The sequence below is a fragment of the Myotis yumanensis genome, unplaced genomic scaffold, assembly GCF_028538775.1.
Source record: "Myotis yumanensis isolate MYYU_CA2020_CCGP unplaced genomic scaffold, mMyoYum1.0.hap1 SCAF_2, whole genome shotgun sequence".
NCBI lineage: Eukaryota > Metazoa > Chordata > Mammalia > Chiroptera > Vespertilionidae > Myotis > Myotis yumanensis.
In genome coordinates, this window is record NW_027223753.1 from 4,001,724 (window position 1) to 4,026,371 (window position 24,648).

The window sequence follows — 24,648 nt, forward strand, 5'->3', positions numbered from 1 at the left end:
AGGAGTTGGAGACAGACCCAGTCCCAGCTCTCACAGAACTTGCATCCTCCTGCAGGAGACAGAGAACAAGGGAACACAGAAATGACCAAGAGGCTGGAGGAAATCATATCAGGGCCCTAAAAACGGGGTGACCGGGTGAAGCACCTCGGGAAGAGGGCAGTTCCTTCGGAAAGACCGACAAGGGCCGGCACCTGAGTGATGAAATGGAGCCAGTCATGGGAGGGATGGGGGAAGCACTCAGGCAGAGGGCAAAGGACGTGCAAAGGCCCTGAGGCAGGAAGAGGCTTGGCAAGCTGGAGAGAGATAAAGTGGGGGGAGCTGAACACAGAAGGTTGGAGAAGAAACTGTGTCCATCCTTCTTCTAAGTCATGGGGAGGAATCTGGTTTGGTTTAACTTGCAGCAGGAAGCCATTAGTTTTAGGTGGGGAGTGACGTGATGTAAATTCTGTCTTAAAACGATGATTCTGAGTGTGTGGGAGAGTGGATCACAGGGAGGAAGAGCAGAAGCAGGGAAACCACAGGAGGCGGCAGAGGGTGATCTTTCCTGACTCAGGGAGGAGGGCTCCCACTGGTTTAATGGAGCATCGGCTGTGGCCCCGACACCATCCCAGCAGGCACAGGGCTCAGGTGTGCTGAGGGCCCCAGCAGAAGCCAGTGCAGGAGTCTGAGTGGGAAGTGATGCAGCGTGGACAGTGTGGTGGCCGTGGGACAACAGAAGGGCCTGGTCCCAGGACCCACGGATGGGCTGGCTCAAGGGAGGGAGAGGGAGTCCAGGAAGCATCCCGTGGGATGGGCCTGCGAGAGTGAGCGGCTGGATGGGACTCAGGAGCCCATGCCGGGTCCTCGCCATTCATCTCCCTGGTGAAGGGAGGCCGCCTTTGAATCCGCCACCTTCCCGCACACGGCAGGGTGTGCGGGGCCAGGAGACAGAGGAAGAGCAGCAGCTGAGGAGGACCCTCCGGCCGGGGTGTCTAGGACAGAGGAGACTTGAGCCCTCCAGGGGCCAGCCAAGGGGCAGGAGGCTCCCCCCAAGGAGCAGAGCTGAACGGGCTCAGATGGGTGTGCACTGACCATCCTTTCTTCCTGTGGGCAAGTCAGGCTCACCCCCAGGGCAGGCAGGTGACCACAGCACGGAGCCAGCTGGCCCAGCCTGTGGCCTGGAGCTGAGGGACCACATCAAGGTGCAAAGCCCAGGGGACCCCACTGGTCATCCCTGGCAGCGACTTCCTGAAGGCCTGCCCCAGGGACGATGGCATCACGCAGCCCCTGGCTGCTCAGAGGCCGCTGGTCAGGCAGCCAGTGTCCCCACGGGAAGTGAGGCCGGGAGCCACCCGCGGAGGGAAGTGGAGCTTTGCTCTGCCCTGGGGAGCAGCTGGCTTGGACAGCCGCCCCCAGTCTGAGCTCCTGAGACCAGCAGGCCAAACAGTAACACAATCCCCGTGTGCGTCCTCCTGGGAATCTGTCCCGGGAGGCCCCGGGCACTGGCATCGGCGGTTCCAGAAAAGCAGGGCAGAGAGCACAGAGCCCGATGCTTTCAGGGGCAAGGCCTGCGGGCAGGACCCCCCACCTGCACAGCCGCCACGGCCTCCAGACCACAGCTCCCCGAGATCTCAACAGGGACCCACAGCCTCAGCCTCACCCCCAGAACAAAGCGGGTCTCCGCCAGGGCCGGGCTCGCCTCTCGCTGAGAAAGAACAGCCCATTCATTCGCTGAGTCGTCTTCGCCCCCCTCCGTGGGGCCAGCGCGGCCCAGGAGGCCCTCCCAGAGCTTGCTGGCCAGGCGCTGGAGGGGGCACACGCTTCATGCCAGCACCCCGGGGCCCAGAGCACCGCCGAAGCTCTTGCTCATCAGGGAGGCGGAAGAACTTCTAAAAATACACTCGAGGCTGTGTAAGTGAGTCAGGACGAGCTGGCAGGGGAAGGTGAAACAGAGGAATAAGCACAAAGGACACCGAGCCCTGCCCGGGGAATGGGGCAGGGGAGAGGTCAGCCACAGGGGCACTCACTCACTCACTCACTCACTAATTCACTCACTCACTCACTCACTCACTCATTCACTCACTCATTCACTCATTCATTCACTCACTCATTCACTCACTCACTCACTCACTAATTCACTCACTAATTCACTCACTAATTCACTCACTCACTCATTCACTCACTCACTCATTCACTCATTCACTCACTCACTCACTCATTCACTCACTCACTCACTCACTCACTCACACATACACGGAGCAGAGACAATGACACACGGGAGTGAAGTGATCCGGGCACCTGGCTGAGCTGGGGTCCAGGGAAGGCTCCTGGAAGCAGCAGCACAGCCTTGGGGCCTCAGGGAGGAGCAGGGCCGGCTGGGATTCCCCGGAAAAGGGTCCTAAAGAGGAGGATGCAGGGCGCCCACCCCCATCCTGACCGCTCTTTGCTTTCTTTCAGCCCATGACACTGGTCTCGTGACCCTACAAGTTGCCTTCAACAACCAGATCATCTCCAACTCCGTGGTGTTTGAGTACAAAGCGCGGGCCCTGCCCACACTCCCCTCCTCGCAGCATGACTGGCTGTCACTAGACGGTAAGAGTAGTGCGGTCACCGTGCCAGGCGCTGTGGGAGAGGGACACGGGGGACCAGGTGTGGGAAAGGAGGACGTGTCCGGGTGTCCATGGTTCTGACCAGAGTGGGTGTCCACTCCAGGAGGCTGGACTGGGTCTCTGCCCTCAGTGGGTGTCTCCCGGACACAGAGGAGCATGTGAGCTTGGCCTGCAGCTGTCACTCCTGGCAGAGGATCCCAGTGGCCAGTGGCCGGACCAGCCCCCTGGTTGCTGCGAGGCCCTTCTCTGACAGACCCCGAGCAGCAGGGTCCTAGCACCCTCTGCTGCCCCCAGGGCTGTCCCTTGAAGCGCCGGGAGGCCATGATGGAGCCCCCAGCTCTCAGAGACGGAAGCGTGTGGGAGGCTGGGTGAGGCGTGGGGCTGGGCCGCTCTCAGGTTCCGAGCCTGGACCTCGAGCGAGGCTGTGTGTGAAATTCTCCTGCCTCTTAGCGGTAAGCAGCCAAACCTCGGGGACGCCCTGGAACACCCATCCCCCGTGTCCAGGCTGGTTTTACTTTCCCTCTGCCCTGGAGAGCATCTGCAATACCCCAGGATTATGACCGTGGCTGAGGGGGTGGGCCAGGGAGCCCCAAAAGGCTCCACGGGGGGCGGCAGGACTTGCTGGCCAAGGACAGGCCCCGAGAGCTGGCCGGGTCCCTGGGGCTGGTGACTGTTAGCTGCTCCCCCTGGGGCACCAGGGCCTCCGCACAGAGAAGCTGCCACAGGTGGGCGGGGCCGCGAGCTCAGAGGGTGCCTGCCCTTCCGGGCATGGACGCCGAGGAGAACCCAGGGTTGGCCTGGGTGCTGGGCGATAGTCTCTGCACCCGGACGGAGGGGGGGGGCGGGGGGGGAGGGAAGATGGCTGCACGCGACCTCAGTTCCAGGACAGCACGCCGAGTGCCAGTCTGTGGGGTACGGAGCTGGAGCCCTCACCAGCCCGAGACGCCGGGTCCTGGCTAAGCTGACCGGGCCCGCTGCAGGGTCAGTTTCTGAGCACCCCCCTCTCCACAGGCCCTTCGCCTTCTCTCCCCAGACTCCCCTCGCTGCCTGCTGCTGGCGGATGTCTGGGCTCGGCACATGCCTGGCCAGCTTTCCTGAGCCCCCCAGGGTGCAGAGCTCAGCCTCATCCCAGTCCCGGCCCAGCAGTGACAGGGTGCCTGGCAGCCGCCCTGGCCACTGAACCTTCTGAACTGTTCCGGGAGGTGGCTTTGGGTCAGCGGGCATCTGCACCCTGGCAGTGGCTGCCTGGGAGCACCTGGCCGGCCTTGGCAGCGACCCTGGCTAAGGCTGAGCCAGCCCGAGCTGCGAGGATGGCCTGCAGGGTGTAACAGAGAAGGGCAGGCTGACCAGGGGCTTTGGTTCAGGAAATCCGGTTTCAGTTTTGCAGGACAAGTAGGAAACAAGCAGGGAACTCCACCGAGCCTGGCTCTCCCTGAGTGAGCAGGTCCCTCGCCAGGTGGCCTGGAGGATGCTGGGACCAGTGTCGGCAGGACCTGCCTTGGAGATGGAGTCCTTTAGAGCCAGATCTCAGCCAGGTGGTGCCCGGGAGCACAGGGAACAGCAATGGCCCGCGGAGCCCGGGAGCCACCTGCACCGGGCGGTTGCCCGCAGGGGGGAAGGGTGCTGTGATGGAGGGCTCCGGGAAGGAAGCCACCCTAACTGCTTCACAACAACACACCCCAGATCCTTGGTCATACCAGCCCACCCCCTGGGCGATGGGCCTGCTGCCAACTGGGCGCCGGCTCTCCAGCAGCCCCCTCCCTGGGCCCCGGAGCTCTGGCCTCCAGTTGCAATCAGCATCCCCCAGCCCTGGCAGCATCCACAGGCCAGATGGCAAGATTGGGGAGGGAACGTGCAGGGGGAGAGCAGATCAGCCCTAAGGACCCGGCGTCCCTTTCCCTGGGTCTTGGCCAGGTGTCCTTTCGAGTAATGGGAGGGGAAGGGTGGCCAGGACAGAGGCACCTGACACCCGCCCTGCGTGGGAGAGCAGTGACATCCCCCTCTCCTTTTGTTCTCTGAAGGAGTGAACACAAGTGACTTATCCCCCCAAGGATCATTTTCCCAGCCCTTCCCCAGCCTGATAAATAATGGGGGGGCGGGGGGGCGAGGTTAGAACAGAACCGCAGCGGCCTAGGGACCACTGTGGGGGGGGGGGGGGTGCTGCAAGGAGCCTATCAGAAGCCATCCTCTCCCCGCCTCTCCCCTCCTGCAGCCTTTCCTCAGCCCCTCCCGCTCCGCCCCCGCGGTTGCTAGGCAAAGTCTTCGCGAGAGCTGGGAGGTGCTGATGGGAAGGGGCGGGGGCGAGGGACTGCAGCCTGAGCAAACTGGGACTCGCAGCCGGGAGCTCGGGAGCGCGCGGGGGTACGCGCGCACGCACACACACACGTGCATGGACACGCGCACATACATGCACATGCACACACACATGTACGCCTGTACCCGCCCGGCACAGCTGCAGTGCAGTGTAATGCAGCGCCCCGCCAGCAGCTGAGGCCGCGCCACCGGGAGGGACTGCGGCAGGGCCCGCGGAGGGAGGGCGGGCAGCCTCCCAGCCTGGGGACGGGCTGTCGCGCGTGCCCGCCGGCTCGGCCCTTGTTTGCCTCCATCAGCAGCCCCGCTCTCAATCCTAGGGATGCTCTTTGCTCCCCACACCCATCCCAGAAGGGGGGATGTTTGGGGGAGAAAATGTCTGCCTTTGTTTGATTTGATTTCTTTAAGTGGCTTTGTTTGCAGACTAAAGCCTGGGGGAGGGGCAATGCGCAGAGAATCCCCGCAATGGCAGCAGCCACGGTGCAGCCTTTGACCCTGGGCACAGCCTTTGTCTGAGCAGCCAGCCTGGTGGGGGGCGATGGTCCCGCCGGAGGGGCTTAGGCGCAGGGATCCCACGTCCCCCAAGTCTCAGCTGGGTGCAGGCGGAGACAGAGCAAAGAAATGGGGGAGGAGGGAAGAGGGGGGCGCCAGCACTGCGGCCATCTAGCTGGTTCCAGGCCGACCTTGGGGGGCTCCGCCCTCTGGGTCACAGGAGCTGCAGCGTGTCCCCAGACCCAGAGGACTTCTGCCTTCTCCCACCCGCAGTGTGAGCTCTAGGGGACCCGGGCCCTGCCTCGCACAGGCTGGTGCCCAGTTGTGGGCCACAGCATTGTGTGTGGTGAATGCTTGCGGGAATGAATGGGTGCGTCCCCAGCGGCACAGAAACAGAACTTAATCCAGCCCAGTGGTCAGGAAGCGTTCTGGAGGTGGTGGCCCTCGCTGAGACCTCGGACCTGAGGCATCAGCCAGGCTACAGGGGACAGGAAGGAGCACCCAGGAAGGAGGGAGGGGGAGCAAGACACGGAGCGCTCTAGGAGCTACCGTTTTCACCGTCTCTTCCCCCAGAGGTCCAGATGAGGAACAGACTTCCCCAGGCCATTTGCACCAGGACCCAGCATGCGTTTGGTGACGCAATGGGGGCCTCTCCCAGGACAGAGGCAGCCAGGCAGCAGGGTGTAACCGGGAGGAAGGCGGTTTGGGGAGGGATTCGGGGAAATGTCACTTGTCTGCTATGGGTCCTGCGGATACAAACCGCCAGGGCAGTGCTGAGCGCAGAGAAGATGTGCTGTCTGTTTAGACCAGTGATGGCGAACCTTTTGAGCTCGGCGTGTCAGCATTTTGAAAAACCCTAACTTAACTCTGGTGCCGTGTCACATATAGAAATTTTTTGATATTTGCAACCATAGTAAAACAAAGACTTATATTTTTGATATTTATTTTATATATTTAAATGCCATTTAACAAAGAAAAATCAACCAAAAAAATGAGTTCGCGTGTCACCTCTGACCCGCGTGTCATAGGATCGCCATCACTGGTTTAGACGGCACTGCCTGGGTTTGCAAAGAGAATAAACCAGGCGGCCCACAATGGGCTCTGGAGCGGAGGGGTGGGGCAGGCCCACAGTTGGCCGAGGGCAGCTTTAGGTGCCCCCTGTGCCTGGAAGAGAGGTGAGTGGAACCTCTGATGCCCTGTGCCTGCTCTCACAGCCACTGATTCCCTCCAGGGCTGGCCCGGCCCCTACCCCGAGGACCCCCATCTCAGAGCCCCACTAAGCTGCTTACACTTAGACTCACTCCAATTGCTTGTGGGCAGCTGAGCCTCCTGCCCGGGCGAGAGGCCTGGAGTCAGGTGTGGAGGCAGCTTCCTGGGGTTCAGCCAGTGGCCACCTGGGCAGGCCTCCTGCTGACCCCGGATCCAGGAGGGGTCTTGTCATCCCAGGCAGAGGGGAGATCAGGGACAGGAGCTCACACCTCACCCAGGGGACTGCCAAGGCCTCAGGGTAGAGCAGCTGCCCGGGCAGTGCCCCTCCAGCTGGGGCCAGAGGAGCTTATCTGGTCAGCTGACCTCGGGGGCAGCCTGGCTCCGGTTAGATGTCCCAGAAGACCGGGCCTTGCTCCCATCTGAGGTGAAGAGGAGGAAAAGCACCCTAGCCGGTGTTGCTCAGTGGATAGAGTGTTGGCCTGCAAACCGAAGGGTCCTGGGTTCGATTCTGGTCAAGGGCACGTACCTCGGTTGCAGGCTCCTCCCCGGCCTGGGCCTTGGTCCGGGAACATGCAGGAGGCAACCCATCAATGTGTTTCTCTCACATCGATATTTCTCTCTGTTTTTCCTTCTCTCTTCCAATCCCTCTAAAATCCAATGGAAAAATACCCTTGAGTGATATTGAGAGAGAGAGAGAGAGAGAGAGAGAGAGAGAGAGAGAAGGAAAAGTAAGATTTGGCTTCCCTGCTGGGCCCTCTGGTCAAGCAGATGGAAGACATGCGGCTGGGTGGTTCCCAGCTCCGCCTCCTTCACCCCACGCTGCCTGCCCCTGGCACGTGGCCGTGGTCCTATCCGCCTCGCCCCGAAGGCTGGTGTCTAATAGCAGCCCCCCCCCCCCCCCCCCCGCCAGGCGCAGAAACCACACGCTGACCCAGAGACCAGGGTGCGGCCCAGTGGCATCAGGAGAGGACGGTCCCCCTCCCTTGCTGACACTCGGGGCGTTCCGCTGGGGTGCCCACGCCGCTCCTCCTGGCCTGGCTCCCTCCCTCCGCGACCTGCCAGCCCCCTCCCATCACCCTCTCAGCCCGTGACGTCCTCAGCCGTCCACAGGGGAGAATGCGCAGAACCCGCTACACATGCCAGGGGCGTCACGGTGACCAGATGACGTGGGGGAGGGACAGAGATTCTGTCATTTGGTTGTAAATCATGTAAATGCCACTGTTTTGCTGAAGCAAAGGCAGCTTGTGTCATGGAGCAGAAGACAGAATTCACCGGCGTTTTTAAGGGAAGGCTCCGGCATCCTTGAATAGTTTTGACTTTGAAGAGCCGCCTTGACTTGGACCCTCAGTCAAAGCCGAGGACCCACCCTCTCTTGCATCTGGGAGCACTTTGGAGGCGACATGGGAGAAGCAGTGACATAGGGGGCGTCCCCATCAGTTAGAAGAGGGCGGCCGCCTGCTGTGGGCCTGGGGAACGCTGAGGCCGGTGAGCTCCTGGGTCTCTGTGTGTTTCCCGGACCCGAGGTGACCCAAGGGGCAGGATGGCGGGGGAGAAGCTGGTTTGACCAGCCTCACACTTGGGCCTGAGAGCCCAAGGGCAGGCCTCGCCGCCCTCTGAGCTGCAGCCGCCCAGCCGGGCCCTGTCCCAGCGCAGGCTTCCTCCTCGGAAGCATCCCCTGCTCGGTGGGGCCTGCGTCACCGCAGGCTGGGGGGGGTCTGTCCTGAGCCACGGACCAGGGGGATCCTGGGGGAGCACCTCACCCTGCAGCTGGGGCCATGCCATGTGGCTCTGTCTGGAGCTGCTCTGGGTGGCCGGGAGGGGTCACCTTGGGGTGGCCTCGCAGCCTCCTTGCAGCAGTGACAAATGGCACTCTGACAGGAGAGGCGCGAGGAGCAGATGCCGAGGCGGCCTCATCCTGGCTGTGGGGGCAGGACTCGGGGTAAACGCCAGGAGGGTGACCCCGAGTGCGGGAGACCTGGCTGCCTTGGGGGACGGCCCGGCCACCTGGGGGTCAGGCGGCTCACCTGGAGGTGAGGCAGGACCCGCTGTGGTCGCCAGCAACCGACTTATCCTCGCCCTTCGCATGGCTTCCTGGGGCGGCTGCGACAAAGGGCTGCGCACTCGCGGCCTCGGAAATGTGTTATCTCGCAGGCCTGGCGGCGGGAGGCCCAGCCCAGGTGCCGCAGGGGCGCCTCTGAGCTCCGGGGAGAGAGGGAGGGTCCCTCTGGCCTCTCTGGCTCCTGGCGGCTCCGCAGGCCTGGCCGCCCTCGGCCGTGGGGACATCACTGCAGTGTCTGCCTCTGTCATCATAGACATCCTCCCGCCGTGTGTCTGTCTCTATTTTCTCTTCTGATAAGGATGCTGGTCACCGGGTGAGGCCCAGTCCAGCAGGAACCCTCTTAGCTCGCTCAGTCTGTAACTAATTCATTAAAGGCCCTACTTCCAAATAAGGTTCCATTCTGAGGCCGGGGGAGAAGAGAGTGGCCCAGGAGAGAGCTGACCACATGGGCATTAACAGAACATTCCAGAAGGAGGAGCTGGTGATGGAGACTGAGAAGGGGCAGCCACAGGAGTCAAAGGGACTCTGGAGAGGGTGGAGTCGCAGAGCCTGGGGTCATCACAAGGGGACGGGTGGCCAGGTCAGAGGTGCTAACAGTCCCCAAGTCAAGTGGGTGCCCCGCGGGCCCCAGTGAGCCTCCCTGGCCGCTCTCCCTTGCCCACTCCCCTGAGGGCTCATCCCTGCCCCCGCACTCTCTACCTTTGAGTGTCCAGGTGAAGGTACCCGATACCCCCTCCCTGTACCTCTCCTCAGACCCAGGGCCGCCTGCCTGCTGCACAGTGATGCGGGTTCCTCCTGGCAAGGCAGAGTGCTCGGCGGGGTGGTGGGGGGGGACTCACCTGTCCTTATCTTGTCCCGCCACCCCCACCCCGGCATCTGCAGCGTCCCCACCTCAGTGGGCAGCCCCACCCAGAGAACCAGGCTCATCCCCGACCTGCTCACGCCTCCCCACCTCCCAGCACCCTCCTGGGTTTCTCTCCCTAACTCCCCGCTTCTCTCCATCCCTCTGCCACCTGCATTCAGCCCAACTCTCTTCACTGTCCCAGCCAGTCTCCTGCCAGGCCGTGGGTTCTCCCGTCGTCCTTCCGGGGAACCAGGCGCTGCCCCGGCTCCGAGACCTTTATCCTCTCTGTTCTCGTGGCAACTCTCAGGCGCTGAGGAGGGGTGGCCTGGCAGAGGGTGCCTGGTGGCTCCCTGAGGTCGGGGGTCAGAGGAGGCCTCTGTGGGAAGACGATGACAGGAAGGAGCTGGCCCTAAGATCACCTTCAGGCAGAGGGAAGAGCAAGAGCAACGTCCCCAGAGAGGGAAGGAGCCAGGTGTGCAGGGGGCGCTGAGGGGGCACTGCGGCCGAGCGAGTCAGGGAGGCACAGTGAAGAAGAAGGGGCCCCACCCCCCCGCCACGGCCTGGAGCTGGGTTTATCCTGAGGATAAAATCGGGGCCGCGGCAGGTTCTAAGCAGGCGAGTGGGCATCCTCAGGGTGTTTAAGCCCCCGGGCTGCATGGAGAATGGATGCCAAGCTGAGACCCCCCACTCACTACTCCCACCTCCCGGCACCAATGAATGGCACCACCCAGGCGGGAGGTGATGGCGGCTCCAGGGGGGCTGGTCATGGTGAGTCCCAGAGACCGTGGGAGGCGTCTGGAGGCCGGGTCACGGTTGGGCTGGTGATGAGTGTAAGAGGATGAGGACAGGGGGATGGCCGTGCCCAGGTGCGAGGCTGGAACAGCTGGTGATGAGTGTGGAGGATGAGGACAGGAGGGTGGCCGTGCCCAGATGCGGGGCTGGAACAGCTGAGGGTCCATGGATGGGCCATGTCCTGAGATGGAGGAGCTGGAGAAGCAAGTGCGGGACGCAGGGAACCCAGAGTTTGGTTTTGGTCCTGTCTCGGTTGGCGGCCTTATCAGCGTCGCCAGGTACATGGTTGGGTTTGAAAGTCTGCAGGCCAAGGAGAGGCCCAGAATGGAAATAAAATATGGGAGTCCTGAGCTCAGAGGTGGAATTTGAAGTCTAACTGTGCTTGTTCCATGAGAGAATCAGGTAAAGGAGGGGAGGGGTGCAGGGAGCCAAGGGCTCCCCAGTATTGGCATGTCAAACAGAACGGGGGTGGCAAAGGGGCTGAGGAGCAGCAGCCAGTGGCTGGGAGGAAGGAGAGGAGGACCCCGGCCAGGAGAGGAGGGGCCTTTCAAGGAAAAGGCTGTGGCAGGTGCCAGGAGAGGGGGCACAGCAGCCGTGACAGATGCCAGGAGAGGGGCCACAGCAGCCGTGACAGATGCCAGGAGAGGGGCCACAGCATTCCCGTAAGGAAGGCGCACGTAGGAAGACCGAGGCCAGAGGAAGCAGCATGAGTTTGGAGAACCCAGAGAAGCGGCTGTAAACTCCGGATAAGGTGGTGCCCAGCCTGTCTGTGAGCTCAGAGCCATGCCAGCCCCCGGCTGGGCCCACAGGAAGGACCAGGAGCCTCGCAGACTCACCCGGCCCAGCAGATCCCGTGTCTCCACCACCTCGGCCCCACCTCCTGCAGCGAGAGGACCGGACCTGGGCCTGCTTCTCCTGCCCGACCTCTGATAGGCCTGCAGCCCCGGAAGACGGCTCCATCCCCAGGCTCGGGGACATCCCGCCCTGCTCCAGCACCGGGATAAAACGCTCCCTCTGCTCCCCATTGGCGTGCAGGAGCCAGAGGTGAGCCCTCAAACAGGAACAGACTGGGCCTCGCCCTCCAATGCTGTGGATGTCAGACCCCTGGAGTCTGCTGCCTGGTTGCCATGGATGCAGGAACCAACCCTGCGGACGGGCCGGGAGATGAGACGGCCAGTTGCCCGCCTGGGCAATGGCACTCGCTCTGGCGTTTGACGCCGGACGCCATCTTCCTGCCGCAGTGTTTGGGCTCAGGTCAGCTGCCTTCAGAAGGCGGGAGCCTGGAAGAAAAGCCTCCGGCAAAACCGAGACCCGGGAGACGGGCAGGGGTGGACACTGCCAGGCCAGGCCCCGTGTTGCTGGAGCCCTGAGCCTCTCCCAGGGCCTGGCTCCCAAAGGGGCCTCCCTGGAAAGAATGGAGATGCCCATCTGTGTATCCAGCCGGGGGGAGGGCAGCAGTGGTCTGAGGCCTCCAGACACAGAGCCTCGGCAGCAAGGAGGGGCTGGGGCAGAGCGGGGCTGGGCCTCCAGGAGGAAGCGCCCCGGGTCCCAGACCCCGTGAGGGGAGACACCTCCGCCCCACCCAGCTCCACGCTGGCCACTGAGGACTGAGGAGGCAGAGCAGCCCCTGGCTGGGCCACGCAAAGGCCTCTCCTTGTAAAAGCTCCTAAAAACACACGTTTCTCATCCCTTCCAAGCAGCCTAGCGACCTTGCACCCCTCCCTCGTGACAACAGGACATTGAAAATCACCCCGAGCAGTGGCCTGTGGCGCTTTCACTGGACGCAGAGCCCTTTGTCCGGGAAGAGGCACAGGCAGGTCGCGTCGTGCTCCGTGTTCAATAGGAGAAGCGGCTGCCGTGTGAAAAGGCCGCGGTGGGTGGGACTAGTCATCCACCGGCAACAAACTCAGAGCCTCGAGAGTTAGGACTCGAGGGAAACTCCGCTGTCGCCTCGTCCCCTTGCTCGTCCTCCCGGAAGGGCCCGCGCCCCGAGAAGAGGGTGGCGTGGTCCCCACCTTCGACGAATCAGGACAGAAGGCCCTCCTGACTCCTAGTTCGGGACGCTGCCCTCCCTTCTGCCCCCTTCCCCATCCCCAGCGCACTCAGCACCACCGACACCCGGAAGCCAGGACCCGGGGCTGAGAGGAGCCGGCCGATGGTGGACTGTGGGTCCTTGGCTGGTCGATGTCCGCCTGTCCTGACTGCGAGACTGTTCGCACCGACAGACTGGCTCCCACCCTGCGCTCCACGCCCCTCATGGCATCAGCAGATGGGCAAAGGGGTGTCCTTTCTCTGGGGACGTGCGCAGGGACTCTGCCCCAGACCTCGCCCCATTCAGGGGAGCCCACATGTAGAAGAGCTGGCGACGTCTTGAGTCATTTCCGCGGCACCAGACTGCACCCATGTGGGAGGTGCGTGTCGGCTCAACAGCCCACGCGGTCCCCATTCCACAGATGAGGCCTCTCAGACAACAGCAAGCAGGTGACACAGACTCTCAGACCCGGTGGCCTGGCCCATCCGCCTGACCTTGACCTCCGCGTGCGTCTTCCTCCGAGCCTGTGCTATAGCTGTGCCGCGTCTGACCTGTCCCCAGTTCGCAAATTCAGGCCTTCAAACCCCACAGGGCTTCCTCCTGCCAGTCCCTCTACCATTTTCCTGTCTCGGGCTTCTATCGTCTCATACCTGGGCTGGGGGGCCCCAATCCTTTCCCTGCATCCATGCTGTACGTCACTGATGCGTCAGGAAGGTTTGACGGGTGCCCAGGTGTGCCAGGCGGTGCACTAGGTGCTGTCCAGTAGGAGAGACGGGCCAGAGCACCAGCGCCTATAACCTGGGGTACGAGGGCTGTGAGAGGGACACACAGGGCTGCTGGGGGGGCAGGGGGGGCGGGGGCATCTGCTCTGTGGGAAGGTCGGGGTGAACGCTGAGGCTCCGGATGGAATACAGAGCTTTATGAGCTGACCTCACCCATCTTTCTCTGCCCATCGGTGGCTCTGCCTCCCCCATCTCCCCCTTGCACAGTGCTCTTCGCTTCACTCCACTGAAGTCCTCAGGACTTCCCAAACATACCATGTTGCTTCTTACCTCTGAGCCTTTGCACATGCTGTTCTCTCTGGCTCCCTGGGTCTTTTCCCTGTGGTCGTTTTAGAGAACTCCTGCTCTGTTGAAAATGTCCACTCCGAGGCCCCAGAGGCCACTGTAAAAGCTGACCCCCCCTCATCCCATCCCCCACGTGCCGGGCGCCTTCTTTCTCATTGGCCTCCCCATCCACTCTGTCAGCTCCTCCGCTAGCAAGGTTCTCTTTGTAAGCACTTAGTCACGCCGGTCATGCAGGTTGGGTGCCAGGCGTTGGGCTCAGAGCTGGACTCAAAACAGATGAATAAGAACAGAGGGGGTTCTTGAGCTCCCCCAGCTCCCCACCCAGTGGACGGAAAGTCAGACCTGACCCCCAAGCCTGGGGCATCCCTGATGTCAGAACCAGACTGGGGAGGGTGTCCAAATCGGACCCGGCACGTGGGCACCTTGTCCCAAAGCGGGGAAGGGGCAGGGCCTAGGCAGGTCTTGGAGGGAGTCTGAGGACACGAGCCTAAAGCTGCAATCTGAAGGAGGAGCGGAAGTTACCTCCGGGAAGAGGAGAGGCAGAGCATTCCAGGCAGAGAGAGCAGCAAGCGCAGAGAGCTCTGTGACGGAAGGGAGCCCGTGAGGGCCGGGGAGGGGGAGAGGGAGGCCAGGCAGGTTGGAGGGACACTCAGGTACGGACCCTGCGGCCCCGGCTTTATCCCCAAGGAGAGGGCAGGCACTGAGGGTTTGGGAGGCGGCGACGTGGCCAGGTTGGCATTTTGAGAGGTGCCCTTGGCCACCACATGGAGAATGGATGGACAGGGGCCGGAGCCAGTGGGGTAGACCAGTTAGCCCTCCGGGCTGGAGATGCTGCTGGATCTGGAGGTTCTGGAGAGAGGGAACAGGCAAGAGGCATTTAGGAGGTGGCGCCAGTAGGCTTGTAGGTGGGTTAGAGACGGAGAGGACCAGCCACGAGTTGGGTGGAGTTTGAAGGACCTTTGGGACCCCACCTCCCCAACCCCCCGTGAAAATCCAATGGCAGGTGTGTGGACTTAGGCTCCAGAGCTCGGAGAAGCACAGGGGCAGGAGAGAGAAGTCTGTGGCGTGCCTGCAGGGAGGTGGCATCGGATGAAATGGGTCGAGAGGTGTGGGTGAAATGGACAAAGGCGGGACTGTGCAGAGTCCTGAGGCTGAGCGCTTTAGTCTTAATTATCAATGTGTCCCAAGAGGCCAGGAACACAATAGGTGCTCAGTAAGTGCTTCTCAAGGGATAGACGGGTGGGTGGATGGATGGATGGACAGCCAGTGGTGTCTTTGTGACCATTGTCCTCACTGCTAACTGATCGCAGCTTTAAAGGGCTGGGGCATCCCTGATGTCGGAACCAGACTGGGGAGGGTGTCCAAATCGGACCCGGCACCATCGCCTCCTTCTGGTCTCCCCGTCATTGGACAGGTTTCGGTCAAATGACCCCAGACAAGAATGCAGAAGCTTGGCCCCAACCTCCTTTATTCGAGGTGCCCAGGGCGGGCTGCCTTCAGCGCTTTTAAGAGGCCACCTGCTGAGAACAGAGAGCTCCCCTGGGCTCACTGGAGCTGGAAAGGGAGGAAAAAGCAAACGGAGTGGGTGAATGCTTTGTCTTCTGCAGAGAACACTGTGCAAAGTCCCAGAGTTCCTGGGCAGAGATGTGAAATTAACTGAATTGCAGATCAGTCTGCCCAAATGTGAAATCAAATGAGAAATTCCAGGCGCCTCTGACGGCTACGGTTATTCTCCTAACAAACTGTTGCAATTACCTCTCTGAATTGCTCACCTGCACCACAGCCCCTGGCGCTCGGTAAACCAACTCCTTCCTCAGAAGGCCCCCTGGCTCCGGCCTGTTCCTCCTCCCCGAGGGCTCTCCAATGGCTCCGTTTTTGGCTGCAGGGTCATGCGCAGCTCCATTCGGACTCTCCTCCCTCTGTCCCGTCTCCCCCCCCCCCCCCCCAACACCTCCCCCCGCCCCGGGCTCCCATGCTGGGGCCTGGGAGCCTGGAGGAAGCCCCAGAACCAGTGCCCCCTCTTCCGACAGTGCTCCCCTCCCTCCCCATCCCCCAACACCCATGGGAAGGGGGCTCACCTTGCAATGCGACCAGCTGGGCGCACACGGGGATCTCAGAGCCGCCAGGGCAAGAGCATTTCTACTCAATAATTCACCTGTAAGAGTAGGGAAGATGTAGACGCAGCACTCAGCGTCTTCTGTGATGCTAACAATTCAGTGTGATTCTCAGGGCATAAACAATGCACCCATGCTCCAATTCTATATGCTTGACGAGGGTTACGGTGAATCAGAAGGCCTGGCCTGGGCCACGGGAGCAGTTGAAGCCAGTGGAAGCTCGCTCAGTGTGCCGCTAACAGCACGCCCTGTGCAGAAGTGCTGTGTAGCAGCCCCCCAGCCCCATCCTGCTGGCCTAGGGGGTGGGGCCTGATGCCCCGAAGCCCCCAGGGTCATGCTGATGCATGTGTGACGAGACCCTTGAAAGGCAGCAGGAGCTCGGGCGCGAGCCTGCGGTTCCCCAGTGGCACTCGCAGACCTCCTTCCTCCGCAGCCCTGCATGGCTCCCAGCAGGACAGGGAGCGGGTGCTCCTTTGGCATCTGGGGAATAGCCCTGGCGTTACTGTCAGTTACTTGAAGGTGCATTAAATCCCAGCGGATCGGGGGCAGAGCTATGTTTCTGAGACAGCGTCCCAGGGGGCTCCTCTAGGACACCGGGGTGTTTCTCAGATCCCTCGACATCACTGGTCCCGACGCCAGTGAGCTACCGTCCTGTGCGGGGGTCCTGGCCACACTGTGGGGGCCATGGCAGAAAGTGACCCAGGGTGTCCAAGAGAGACGACTTGAGGACTTGAGTGACAGGCAGCTCCTCCCTCCTGACCTCAGACATTACAATTCCCAGGTCCCAGCCCGTTACTCCCCTGAAAGGGGCACTTCCCAGCTCCTGCCACTGGGGCACGAGCTTTGGTGTTGGTGGCAGAACTGCCAGTTCGGTGATTTCAAAGCGGTTTTCTGCGTAAACATCGGGTCATTGGCTCTGTCGTCACCCAGGAGGCAACGCATTCACTCATGTATCTTTGATCAGATTCCCGCGTTAAGCAAATGGTGTCAGCCTCGGGGGGAAAGCACACGGTGCCTTCTCAGTGAGCGCGTTCTGAGTGCGCGCCCTTCCCAGGCATCACTCTGCTGGGCGCGGTGCACACGCGGCCTCTCCAACGGCTCTTGGGGTTTCCTGCCTCGTGGAGAGGCCACCGCCAGCCTGTGGGCCCCTTGATGCTCTCTCAGACCCCAGTGCCAGTGCTTCCTGAGCTCCTCTCCAGCGGGCTCCAGGGGGCTTGGGCCCCAACTTGGCAAGAGTGGTCTCGAACCAGAACCATGGAGGCTTCTGAGTTCTGCACATGAGGGTCTGGGAGCCCCTAGCCAAGCAGAGGTGTGTGGACATGGGGGAGCCACTCTTAGAAGAAGGTGCTAATCTCAGTCAGCTCGGCGGCCACCACAAAACACCACAGACCAGGCAGCTTAGACAACAGGCATTTATTCCTCACAGTTCAGGCTGGAAGTTCAAGATAAAGGTGTTGGCAGGTTTGGTTTCTCTTGAGGGCTCTCTCCTTGGCTTGCAGAGGGCCACCTTCTCACCATGTCCTCACATGGTCTTTCGTGTGTGTGTGTGTGTGTGTGTGTACACGCGCGCGCGCACGTATGCACCATGTGCATGCACAACCCTAGTGTTTCTCTGTGTCTACATGTCCTCTTCTTACCAGGACACCAGTCAGCTTGGGTTAGGACCCACCCTCCCAGCCTCAGTGCATCTCTTCTTTACAAGCCCCATCTCCCAATACATTCCGAGGTGCTGGGAGTCAGGGCTTCAACATAGGGGTTTGGGGACGACATCATTCAGCCCATCCCAGAGCTGTTCTCCAAAAAGTGAGGCGTCCTGCCTGAGGGGACCTCATCACTATTGTGAGGGCTTTCCCAAGGCCCAGCCCTGCCCTCCGAGACTCCATGGGGGGGAGGGGAGTCTGAAACTCAGACACCCAGACTGGGGCTTCTGCGGCAGTTTTGCTGGCTATGTTGGCCCAGGTATGGACTAAGTCACCTCTCCCTATGGTGTAGCTAAGATGAGGTGCTAACACCTTCTGGGCCCCAAGCTGTGAGATCCACAGATACCTCCCTGGGACGTGATGCAGCCACTGAAACGCCAATGCCATGCCCCCCATGTTTCCAGATGTTTCCATACCCGTTTCACTGAGGAGGAACCTGAGTCTCAGAGGGCCGGGTGACTTTTCCTGTGTCACAGGGCTAGGGATTCACACTCAGGGCCGTCAGATGCTGAAGCCCATTGGGTGCGTTATGGCCAAGCAGGACCACTTCCTGGGAGGTTGGGCTGCCCACCTGTGACCCCGCTGCCCCTGAGAGCAGGGCCTCTTGTGCAGAGACTGGCATGTATTCTATCGTCCAGCGCAGCGGTCGCCAACCGGTGGTCCGCGGAGCACTGGTGGTGCCTGAGGTCCGAAAGGTTGGCGACGGCTGGTCTCGCGCGCACGCAGCCCGGGGGGCAGCGAAGGGGTGACTGGGCCGTGTGAGCCACTAGGGAGAATGAGGTCACGGTGTTTTCACCCAACTCCTTCCAATTCTCTTCCTGCATCGTGTCCCTCAGAGAGTTCCCCGCATTCTCAGCCGGTGGCCAACGCATCTCTTCCTTCCCGCACGTCAGAGCTGGCGGCTGCCCCCTCCCCCCGAGGCAGCACCAATCATGCCTGCCCGCTTCGCCCTGGTAGCAAACACCTTTCCTCCCACGGCCCCCACACCACTGACCCCTCCGTCACCAGCCACCCCAGAGCTTACGTGGTCTGTGCTCGTTTCTTCAGCTGCGGGTTGGGTGGGCTGTTAGTCTGCTGGTTCCGCCTGGGCTCACGCGTGCAGCCGCGTGCACAGGACGGGTCATCTCAAATGCAGAGTCCCTGCAGCCGGAGCACAGGGCGCTTGCTGTGTCAGGTCACGCTGCACACGCCCAGGACCACATCAACATGACCTCAGACCTCATTCGCAGAGGAGGAAACTGAGGCACAGGAAGAGAAAGAAGCTGGCCGCCCAGGTAGTTAGTGTGGAGCCCAGGCTGCTGACCCAGGCCTTGGCCCTTCAAGGTCCATCCATGTTGTAGCATCTACTAGTTCATTGCCTTTTATTGCCAAGGAAATGTCCATCTGGACGGACATATGTGTTCATTTCTCTCAGGCACATGCCTAGGAGGGGTCTCATGGTAACTCTATGAGTAACCCTTGGTACGCCATAAGCGTCTATAGACGTAATTAAATTCAAAAGATCGTGGCGTGTGGGGATGGTTTCGGTTTTGGACGCGTGGCAGTTAACTGGTTAACCTTTTGAGGAACTGACAGACTATTTTACATTCCCACCAGCAAGGTGTGAGGGTTTCGATTGCTCTATGTCCTTGTCAGCATTTGTTGTTGTCGGTCTTTTTTATTAGCCATCCCAGTGGGTGTCAAGTGATGTCTCCCTGTGGTTTTGACTTGCATTTCCCCATTGACAATGATGCTGAGTATGTTCTCATGTGCTTATGGACTATTTGTATGTCTTCCTTGGAGAAATGCCTCTTTAGATCCTTTGTCCATTTTTTTTTTTAAAAAAAGGGGGTTATTTGCCTTTTTACTTTTGAGCTGTAAAAATTCTTTTTATATTCTAGATACATGTCCGTTATCAGATATACTAGAGGCCCAGTGCAAGGATTCATGCACCAGTGGGGTCCCTCAGCCTGGCCTGTGGGGATCAGGCTGAAACTGGCCCGGTGCAAGAATTTGTGCACCGGGCCTCTAGTGTGCATATAAGATCTTTGGTTAATCTCTTCCCTTCCCTCTGAGATTCATTAGTCTGTTCCATGTTTCCATGCCTGTGCATTGAGCGTCTGCCCCCTGGTGGTCAGTGCACATCATAGCTACCAGACAAAGGGTCACTTAGGCTTTTGTATATATACTAGAGGCCCATTGCACAAAGATTTGCACAATAGGCCTTCCTTCCCCTGGCTGCCAGCACCGGTTTTCCTTCAGCACCCGGGACCCAGGCCTTTGGTCGGGCCGCAGCGGCAAGGCTTGGCTTCTCCGTTGTGGCCGCAGCAGCGAGGCTAGGCTTCTCCACTCCAGCTGCAACGAGGCTTGGCTTCTCTGCTCCGGCTGCAGTGGATAAGCCAAGCCTCTTCAGTCTTTAGTCGTCTTCAGTCTTCACTCAGCGCCTGCATATGCAAATTAACCGCCATATTTGTTGTGTTAATTTGCATACTCATCCTGATTGGCTGGTGGGTGTAGCAGAGTAACACAAATTTGCATGTTTCTCTTTTATTAGTGTAGAAAGATGATTTCCAAATATGTCCTCCCCTTCAGAGAGTGGTCTTTTTCACTTTCTTTGTGACATCCTTGGAATCACAGTCTTAAATTTGATGAAGTCCAATTTACAGTATCTGTTTTTTCCTTGGTTTCTTGCATTTGATGTAATATCTAAGAAACAGTTGTCAAATCTGAGGATAGGCCAGCTTCTTTCTCTTCCTGTGCCTCAGTTTCCTCCTCTGCGAATGAGGTCTGAGGTCATGTTGATGTGGTCCCTATGTTTTCTAAGAGTTGTGGTTTTTTTTTAGTTTCGGCTCTTACATTTATGTCTTTGATCTTTATATATGGTTTTTTATTGATTTTAAAGAGAGGAAGAGGGAGAAAAAGAGAGAGAGGGGGAAACATCAATCGGTTGCCTTTTGTATGCACCCCGACTGGGGGTCAAACCCACAACCTAGGTATGTTCCCTGATCAGGAATTGAACCCACAACGTTTTGATGGACAGGTTAACACTCTGACTAACCGAGCCATCCGGCCTGGGCTGATCTGTTTTAATTTTTATATATGGTGTGAGGTAGGGCATTGACTTCATTCTTGTGCTTGAGGATGGCCGTGTCCTGGCAGTGTTTGTTGAAAGGCTCTGCTTTCTCCATTGAATTGCTTTGCCACCCTGACCTATAGTTGTTAAAAATGTGGTTTTTAAAAATGCATCTTGCACTTATCTTTAAAGTGTTACTTCCTTTGGGAAGAGTCCAATTTGATTTTTAACTGGAAGTTGACACATGCGGAAACATCTTTGATTTCTTCCGAGAGGAGAGGCCAGGTTCTGGTGCAGCCCAGTCTCAGTGGTTTCTCTCTCACTCTTGCCACAAGTTCAATGCCAGTTGGTAGGGGGGGGGGGGGGCGCTCTACCCATCACTGTCACTTAGGGACCTGGCCCAGCAGAGTCGACATCTTTACAGAAACAAGCGTTTACCGTTGCTGGGATGGGGGCAGTGTGGCGGGCAGGTCACTGCTTCTGGAAATTGCCAGGCTGCTTTCTTAACCAAATGGTACCCGAATGACCCAGGAGTCTTCAGGGACTTGGAGAGCCATCATAGTAGGGACTTGAACCCCAGGTGTGCTGCTGACCATCTCTGTGTCTTTGGCCAAGTTATCTGACCGCTTGAGTTCTTCGTTTTGTCCTCTATACACTATCCAGCGTGCGGAGAAAGGGCAGCAGTGTGTGAGTGTCTAGCGCAGGAGTGGGGAACCTTTTTCTTGCCAAAGGCCATTTGGATATTTATAGCATCATTCTCAGGCCATACACAATTATCAACTTAACAATTAGCCTGCTGCCCTAGCTGGTTTGGCTCAGTGGATAGAGCATCAGCCCACGGACTGAAGGGTCCCAGGTTTGATTCTGGTTAGGTGCACGTATCTCAGTTGCAGGCTCGATCCCTGGCCCGTTAGGGCGTGTGCAGGATGCAACCAATCGATGTGTCCCTCTAACATCGATGTTTCTCTCTGTCTCTCCCCCTCCCTTCCATTCTCTCTAAAATATCAGTGGAAAAATGTCCTCGGATGAGGATTAACAACAAAAAAATTAGCCTGCTATATTTGGTCATTTAATTAACTCACCCCTAACACCTTGGCAGGGCCAGACCAAACGATTTCTCCGGCTGTATAAAGCCCATGGGCGGATATTCTCAACCCCCGTCTAGCCTAACAGCAGGTGGATAGCAGGCATCCGACATCCTTCTTCCTCCCCTGCCACAGGATCCACACCTGCTTGGTTCATCACGAGACCCTCCGCAGAGAGGAAGGGAGAGGGAGAGATAGAAACATCAAATGATGAGAGAGAATCACTGATCGGCTGCCTCCTGCACACCCCACACTGGGGATTGAGCCTGCAACCCGGGCATGTGCTCTGGTGAGGAATTGAACCGTGATCTCCTGGTTCATAGATCGACGCTCAACCACTGAGCCACGCCGGCTGGGCTTCTTTTTCTCTATTTTAAAAAATGACCCAGGCATCCTCAAAGCCCCATAAAATGCAGTGTAATGACTTGCTGGAATGACAGGCATGCCTTACCCTGTCATTTCCTACCCTGAGAAAAGGAACATGAACACCCCCAAGGGAAGACAACCTGTGGCCCTTGGTTCTGGCATGCTGTCTGAGCTGAGCCGGCTCAGACACCCAGCCCGCCCCGCCCAGCTTTGTATGCATGGGCCTCCCTCCAAGACAGAGATGCGGCGGGGGGAATCAGTGTGGGACCATCCGGGAGGGAACAGCCCCACCCAAGCGACAGGCAGGAGACGTCCCTTCTGCAGAAACGCCCCCTGAGGCTGCCTGCACGGAGGCCTCCAGGCTGCTGAGCCCACCTCTACCACCAGGCACAGCCAACGGCCTGAAGCATCCATGACCCTACCTTTCTCGCATGCCAGGCCGACATGGGCTGCTGGAGGAAGGTGAAGGGTCATGGGTTCCCCGTGGCTCCTCAGGCAGCTGGATGCCAGGTCTGAGCCCAGGGCTTAACCCCTGCCTTTGCGAACAATCCCAGGACCAAAACCCTCCCCACCTGAGAGCTACGAAAGCCAGAAGGACTCCTCCTTAGCTGGGGCCCAGGCGCCTGAACCTGGGTCCTGCCATCCCGAGTTCCCTGGCGCTCAGGAATATGAAGGTGGGCGTGGCTCCTCCTCACCCCTCCCAGTTGGTCTCTGTGTCTCACCATCCATTCAGGGGGATTCAGCAACTAGTAGCCGAGCACTTACAGGGGCCCGCATTGTGCACGGTGCCAGGATAGGTGAAGACTTCATCTCTCTTCTCACGGAGATTAGGCCTGTCTCAGTTTAGCTAGTGAAAACTAACTTTTCCAACCCCCTTTTACCAACATATATGTACACGATATACATATGGAAAAGTGCACATATCATATGTGAAACTCCGGTCACCAACTAAACTGACTTTTCACAAACTAAAACCAGTGTCCAGGTCACAGAACATGATCGGAAACCCAGAAGCCCCCTCGCCCCCGCTCCAGTCACTACCCACCACCCCCAATGCCCCGCCTTCTGAGAGCTAACCTGTAGTGAGTGTACTTGTGTGCCAGGCACCTTGCATCTACGTACTGACTCATTCCATTCTCACCCTCAGGCGTGAAGGCAGGGTGAGGAGGGCACAGCTAGCAAGCGGGAGAATCTAACTGCATGTAGGCGGCCTGTGTCCAGAGCCCTTGCCATTGACTACAACCCTTGCGTTGTTGCCCCGGAAACAAACAGACCCCCTTTATGAGTGCATTTTTAACAGTGCTCCCGGGACAGGTCTGCTCAGAGAGTCGGGGAAAGCCGGGAGGTGGGGCGAGGTGCGTTTGGAGTCAGGCCTTAAGGAATGGAAGGGAGTGTGGCTAACAGAGAAAGGGGAGAAGGTACTTAAGCAGAGTTGGGACGTCCTTTGCCGCGAGAGGGGGTGAGAAGCAGAGGGGGGGCAGGAATATGAGGACTTGATGGAGCAGGACTGTGACTATGTTCCGTGTTCTGACTTCACCCGGGCTGCTGAGGGACTTCCCGAGGTTTAGAATCGGTGGTCAGCCCCCAACAGCGAGAACTGGCAGGGCCTGGCTCAGAGGTGTGGCACAGGCTGGGACCCTGCCTGGGGTCCTTGGCTTGGCCTCTAACGGTTCCATTTTGGCTGCACAGGCTTAAGCGCTATGCAAAATCCTGTGGTTGTTTTCGTGTGTGTTTCAGGTCAGAATAAAGAGACGCTGTTCCCATCTTTTGAGAGTCTTTTTAACCCAGATGGCAGAAAGGAGACAAAATCAATTTTAAAGATAACAGACAATATGAGGGGGAAAGATGACCTCATCACAAGCCTGCATAGGTTATCGGCTCTGTGTGCGTGGCCAGCGTGTAGGGGTGGGGGCTTTGAATAGCATCGGGGAACAGATTTTATCCGGCAAACAGAAGGGAGGGGGGTGGTGTCCACGCGGGGTGCCTGGAGAGGCTGCTGGGAGATGCTGAGCTTTAATGGAGAGGTGTGACCTGGGCGTGGGGCGGAGGCTGGAGGCGGGAGACCAGGGTGAGAGGCTATTCTGCAGAAGCGTCCGGGTGGGAAAGCTGACACGTGAACTTGGGGACACCGGGGCTAGACCAGGGGAGCGGGGGAGGCCCTGCGACTCCAGCTAAGGCGCTCAGAACTGCGACCGGAGCACTGGACGCTCCCGAAATCCCCGGGGGGCGCTGTTCTCCGTCACTGCGCAGACCTTCTCGGCCCCACCTTGACCGACGCCCAGGGCCCCTTCGCACTCGGGACCCGGACCCGCCCACTGCTCTCGCCTCCTCCCGGGCTCCTCCGCCTTCGGCTGCGTAGCCGCGCCCTGCGCCCCTCCTTCCCGCCCAGCCTTCCCGCTCCCCCGCTCGCGGCTCGGCCTGCGCAGTGCCCGCTCCTCCCGCGGCTGCATTGCAGACGCTGCCGCCGCAGGGTGCGCCAGGGCCGCGTCGGAAGCCCGAGCCCAGGTACGCGAGGGCCACGGGGCGCGGGGCTCCCACGCAGACCCGACGGCGCCGCGGGGCCAAGAGTCCATGGTCCGGGCGTGGGCGGCTCCGGGGGAGAGAACACGCAGCCCGTGCGCCCCTGCCTCGTGGCGCGGATCCCCGAGGCGGCCTCCTGGGGCCCTGAGCCCGGGTGCGGCCGTCGAGCTCGTACCTCCCCTGCCCTCGAGCGGACCGCGGCCGCCCCGCCTGGCGGGCCTCCCGGATTCTGGGCGGGGGTCCAGGCGGGGCCGTCGCGAGGGGCCGTGTGCCGCCCGGACCTCGTCTGCAGGCGCCGGGGCCGCGGGGACGCGCTCCGCCCGCACCCTCCGGCCGGGCCCCCGCCGTCCAGCGCGGCGCCGCGCGGCTCGGGCGCAGTTCCGGCGCAGTCCCCGCGCCCGGCGGCTCCGCGCCCCAC

The 24,648-nt window shown here is 59.9% G+C and overlaps 1 protein-coding gene across 10 annotated transcripts in view; it reads left to right on the forward strand.

Annotated features, from left to right (window-relative positions):
- CAMTA1 (calmodulin binding transcription activator 1) overlaps nucleotides 1-24,648 on the forward strand; it is a 674,030-nt gene that overhangs the window by 598,040 nt on the left and 51,342 nt on the right. For 9 of the 10 annotated variants that reach the window (XM_070403987.1, XM_070403988.1, XM_070403989.1 and 6 more), the window contains one exon: nucleotides 2,437-2,571. In XM_070403987.1, the coding sequence (XP_070260088.1) occupies nucleotides 2,437-2,571 (135 nt within the window). Of the gene's footprint in view, nucleotides 1-2,436; nucleotides 2,572-8,066; nucleotides 8,085-24,648 lie in introns of those variants that run through there. The other variant, XM_070403997.1, reaches the window with a different exon arrangement.